We start from the raw sequence: 5,080 nt of genomic DNA, 5'->3' as shown, positions 1-5,080 counted from the left end.
CGGCTAATTTTTTGATTTATTGTAGAGATGAGGTCTCACCTGCCCAGGCGGGTCTCAAACACACAGGCTCAGACAATCCACTCACCTCATCCTCCCAAAGGCGCAGGATTACAGGCTGAGCCACCGAGCCTGGTTTTGGAACTGGTTTTAAAAGACAAAGGATTCGACCGGGCACCGTGGCTCACACCTATAATTCCAGTACTTTGGGAGATCAAGGTGAGAGGACTGCCTGAGCCCACAGGTTCAAGACCAGCCTGGGCAACTTGGCGAGACCTCACCTCTACAATAAAAATAAATAAATAAATATATAAAATTAGCTGGGTATGGTGGCGCATGCCTACAGTTCCAGCTATTTGGAAGTTTGAAGTAGAAGGCTCACCTGAGACAAAAGATTTCTTTTACCACTGGTACCTGACTTGACTTAGCTACAAAGGGACCCGCCTTCAGGTAGCAGAACAGCAGCTGAAGGGTGTGCTGTAGATGAAGTCAGGCTTGAATTCGAGGTCTGCAACTGACAGATGTGATACTGTTATTCGGTCGCTCTAAAACTCAGCCCTTTGTCTGTGAAAGGCCCGACTCACGGAGAGGATCCAAAGAGCAATCACACAAGCGCTCAGCTTGGCAGCTGGCATGCTACAAGCACTCGATAGTTAGCAAGTGCTACCCTAAGAGTTACAGCTACTCTTCTGCTTCTCCTAGAAACACAGATAGCTCAAAGAGCCCCATGTCAGAATAATACCAGCCCCCTTCTTCTCGCTGGTCAATCTCCAGACAAGCTTCAGCCAGCCAGGTATCCCCCAGGATGTCACCAGACACAGACACAACACTCTCCACTTGCTAGGTTCTTCCAGGAAGAGAGAACTTTCCTCACAGGACCCTCTGGGGTAAAACTAGACAGAGAACCCAGTCTGCGAACAGGTCCCTCCAAGCCTCTGAAAATGGGCATCCCCACCTCTCTAAAGGCAGTTAAAGGGCAGTGCCCAGTCACACCTGTATACTCTTTGGGGGAAGCCGTATCTCCATTCTTGAAAAACTTGATTGTAGGGTAGCCACGCACACCATACTGCTGGGCCAGATCAGACTCTTCGGTGGCATCCACCTTTGCTAATCTGATCTCAGAACCTTCTGCCTTCAGTTTCCCAGCTGCTTTAGCATACTCAGGGGCCAGAGCTTTGCAATGGCCACACCAAGGGGCATCTGAAAAAGAAAATGTGACACTAGAAAGCAGCACTTGGTCCAGGTGTATACTTCCCCTTCTTTCTCCTCTATACTTCCCTTTATAAAAACCTTATCTACTCACCAAGATAACCCCTCTTAACAATCATGGCTGAGCAGATAGCTTGCTGCTCTTGGGCAATATCAGGACAGAGGCCATGAATGACAAACCAACACCAACCCCCCACTCTGCTATGTCACCATTAGCACTGGAAACAAATTCTTTAATGATTCTTAACTTCCCATTACCTGCAGGTAGTTTGGGCAAAGGTGTTCCTATCCAGACAAAAGTTAAGAAATCAATAACACAGTTAAATACCTAGTAAGAGACAGTTATGAGTGTGTGATACACGTCTGTGCATGTATGCCCTAAGACTCAGACTTAAAATTGGTTCTTTATAGTGTGGGAATAAAACTACCTGACAACAAAGATTAGCAGCTGTGTTGGGCCTAAGATCACCACCCCAGAGATAGAGCTCAAATCTTTATAGACATAGCACAGGTTTGGGACTCTGGACTGCAGCACCATTAGAAAGAGCTCTGGCAGGTTGCAGGTGGTGCCGGCAGAAGCAAGGTGCTCTCCAGGTTAGCCTCTTGAGTAATGAGCAGGGCTGGACCCTGGCTTTCTCCTTGTATTGGCCTGGATCACACAAGTCGATCCTGTTCTATCCTGTTCTTCCTATGCTCACAGAGGGCTCCTGCCATGTGGACGGGAGGCACAAAGACACCTCCCTGGCTCTCAGCCCGGCAGTCACCCTTAAGCAGTCCCGGATACAACTGCTTCCAGGGAGGACAGGAAGGATGCCTTTTAGGCGACTCGGAGCGCGGCGCAGGCTGACAGCAGGAGCGCACGGGGAGTTTCGGCCCCAGGAGGAGCCGGATCGCTTCTCCGCGGTGGTGGCCAAGGGGCCAAGACCACAGGACCAGAAGCGCTGACAGCCCTGCGCGCACGGGTAGAGCCAAACTGCCCAACGCGGGCTCCGAGGCCCCCGCCGCCCCGGTCAGGCCCGGCCCGGCCCAGCACTCACAGAACTCCACCAGCAGGTACTTGTGGGTCGCCAGCGCCTCCGCAAAGTTGCTCTTCTTCAGCACCAGGACGTGGTCCTCCTCCTCGGGGGTGTCGGCGCCCACCCGGGCCGCCGCGGCCAGGGCCAGGCACAGTACAGCGCGGTTCAGCATATCAGACGTCGGCAGCGGGCAGGGTGGTTCAGTTGGCGCCGCCGGGACAGGGGAGGCGACGAGAGCGCGCGCCGGCCCCGGCCTCGCCTTTATAAATCCTGGACCGAGGGCGCGCCCGTCTCCCCGCCTGCGCGCGCGCCGGTTCAGGCGCGCACGCGCTCTCAGGGCCCTCCTTCGATTGGCCGGAGGGCGCCGGCGCCCGCCTTTGCCGCGCTGGGATTGGACGCCCACACTAGGCTCGGCCCCGGATTCGGAAACGCCCCGAAGGCCTCCCGTTCCCTCGCCCAGGATTGGTCGAGGACCTCGCGCTCTCACTCTTTCCCAGTCTCTTATTGGTTGATAGCAGAGAACTTTCTCTTCCTCCGTTCCTGATAGGCGACTTTCTCCCACACCTTCCGTGGGGAGAATGGCTAGTACTTTCGGTAGCTCGAACTCTGCGGCTCCTGATTGGTCAAGGGATGCGCGCACCCTGCGCGTTCCTTCGTCGAACGTGGCAGTGGGGCGGAGTCCCTAACCAAGGGGCGGAACCGCGACTGCGCCTCCAAAACCCCTCGTGTTGCATTCTGACTGGACCGCGGATCTGTCAATGACAGGCCCCCCGGTCGGCAGGCCGGAAGCTTTGGTGATGCAATGTCCGGCGCGCGTGTCGTTCGTGCTGCGGCTGCCGGGTATGCCGCGGTTCCGGCGTGGAGGAGCTGCCCGTGGCTCTCGGTATGGGAGGCGCCTGCCCGGGCCCACGGCGCTCCGTGAGGTCACGTGAAGCACCTGCCGAGGCTTCACCCGCGCGGACTGGGCCTCCAGCGTGTCTGCGGGGGCGCTGGGCATCTCCGCGGCCGGGAAGCCTCGGCGGGGGAGAAGCCTCCAAGGGCACAGGACAGGGCCTGGGCAGCTTACGAGAATCGGGCTAGAGAGCCAGCGGGGCTGTTACAGGCGAACACGAAAAGGACGCAGGTAGCCAGGCCCTCGGGGTCCCAGGCGAGAAGCTGCCCCCGGGCCGAGCGGCTGCAGAAAGTGACGTCCCCGGGACACAGCCGCCCGGGCATAAGGCTCCCAGGGAGCGGTGCTGTCCCCTGGTGTGAGCTCTCCCCTTCCCACTGGTTGCCGGGTGGTGTGAAGCTGCCTTATCTCTGCCGCTTCTCTCTGGTCGACTCGGGATCCCTCCCCGCCCCTGCATAGCCGCGGAAACCCTGGGCTTCCATTGGAAGGCAGGCGCTGGTGTCTTTTTCCAGGCATACACTGTCGCGGAAGCTCCTGATCGCAATTGAGATGACCAGGCCATCAGAGGGGAGCTGGAGGGTCAAATACACATCAGACTTCAGAGATTGGGTGTGTGTATTGGGGGGGGGGAGAATGTACAGTATTTCCATAATAATTTTCTAATGATTACATGTTGAAGTGACATGTTGCATACACTGGGTTACATAGAAATACTGAAATCAGTTTCGCTTTTTTCTTTTTTCTGGAGTTGGCTTCTCACTCTGTCGCCCAGGCTGGAGTGCAGTGGCATGATCACTCTCACCACAGCCTGGACCTCCTGGGCTTAGACGATCCTTCCACCTCAGCCTCCTGAGTAGCTGGGACCACAGGTGTGCACCACCACCACACCTGCCTAATTTTTTTAGTTTTTTTTAGGAAGTAGGGCTTGCTATGTTGCCCAGGCTGGTCTTGAACTCCTGGACTAGTAGTCCTCCCACCTTGACCTCCCAAAGTGCTGAGATAACAGGTGTGAGCCACCACACCCGGTTAATTTTTTTATTTTTACTTTTTTGGTAGAGATGAGGTCTCGCTAGGTTATCTAGGCTTGTTTCATTTTTTTTAAGGTGGCTTCTAGAAACTTTAAAATCACACAAGGCCCACATTTTGTTTCTGTTGGACAGCTGCTCTAGGACAATCAGCCCTCCCTTTCCATCACTGCCCAAAGCCAACTGTCACCTCTGTCTTCCCCCAGGTTCTTCAGGAACTTTCCCTGTCTCCATTTCTCTTCACTTTCCTCTGTTACAAAACCTGCACCACTGATATTTGTTTGCTTGTTTGTTTTTGAGTTGTAGTCACTCTGTTGCCCAGCCTGGAGTGCAGTGGCTGCTCCCGGCCACCGCAGCCTCGACCCGCTGGGCTCCGGCGATCCTTCCGCCTCAGCCTTCCAAGTAGCTGGAACTACAGGCATGCGCTAACACACCCGGCTAATTTTTTTATTTTTATTGTAGAGATGAGGTCTCGCCAAGTTACCCAGGCAGGTCTCGAACCCTTGGACTCAGACAATCCGCTCACTTTGGCCTCCCAAAGCACAGGATTATAGGCTGAGCCACCGAGCCTAGACTGTACCACTGATTTTAAGGCTCACAGTCAAGCTAAGAGCTTGGCATGGAAAAAGGAAACATGTCCATGTTAAATGTACACACATTGACCGTGATAACATCCTGATTTCAGAAATGGTAAAATACAGAAAGAGGTGATTTTGTACTTTTGAGAGTTTGTGTTGTTGATACATTCCTTTTTTTTTTTTCTTTGAGTTGGAGTCTCACTCTGTTGCCTAGGCTGGAGTGCAGTGGCAAGCTCACAGCCACTGCAGCCTCCATCTGCTGGGCTCAGGCGATCCCTCCACAGCCTTCCAAGTAGCTGGAACTGCAGGTGTGTGCTACCACGCCCAGCTAATTTTTTTTTTTTTTTTTTTTTTTTTTTTTTGGGG

The 5,080-nt window shown here is 54.2% G+C and overlaps 1 protein-coding gene across 3 annotated transcripts in view; it reads right to left on the bottom strand.

Annotated features, from left to right (window-relative positions):
• Positions 1-2,574, bottom strand: part of P4HB (prolyl 4-hydroxylase subunit beta) — a 16,342-nt gene extending 13,768 nt beyond the window's left edge. For 2 of the 3 annotated variants that reach the window (XM_021713564.1, XM_008060421.1), the window contains exons 1-2: positions 2,244-2,574; positions 991-1,197 (exon numbers count right to left, since the gene is read on the bottom strand). In XM_021713564.1, coding sequence (XP_021569239.1) covers positions 991-1,197; positions 2,244-2,394 — 358 coding nt within the window. In that variant the 5' untranslated portion in view covers positions 2,395-2,574. The remainder of the gene's footprint in view (positions 1-990; positions 1,198-2,243) is intronic. The other variant, XM_021713565.1, reaches the window with a different exon arrangement.
• Between the last annotated feature and the right edge of the window lie 2,506 nt (positions 2,575-5,080).

This window comes from Carlito syrichta, unplaced genomic scaffold, assembly GCF_000164805.1.
Source record: "Carlito syrichta isolate Samal-C Ts95f unplaced genomic scaffold, Tarsius_syrichta-2.0.1 Scaffold304603, whole genome shotgun sequence".
In the NCBI taxonomy this organism is placed as follows: domain Eukaryota; kingdom Metazoa; phylum Chordata; class Mammalia; order Primates; family Tarsiidae; genus Carlito; species Carlito syrichta.
Note: the sequence above shows the minus strand (reverse complement) of the source record. Positions and strands in the feature narration are given on the sequence as shown.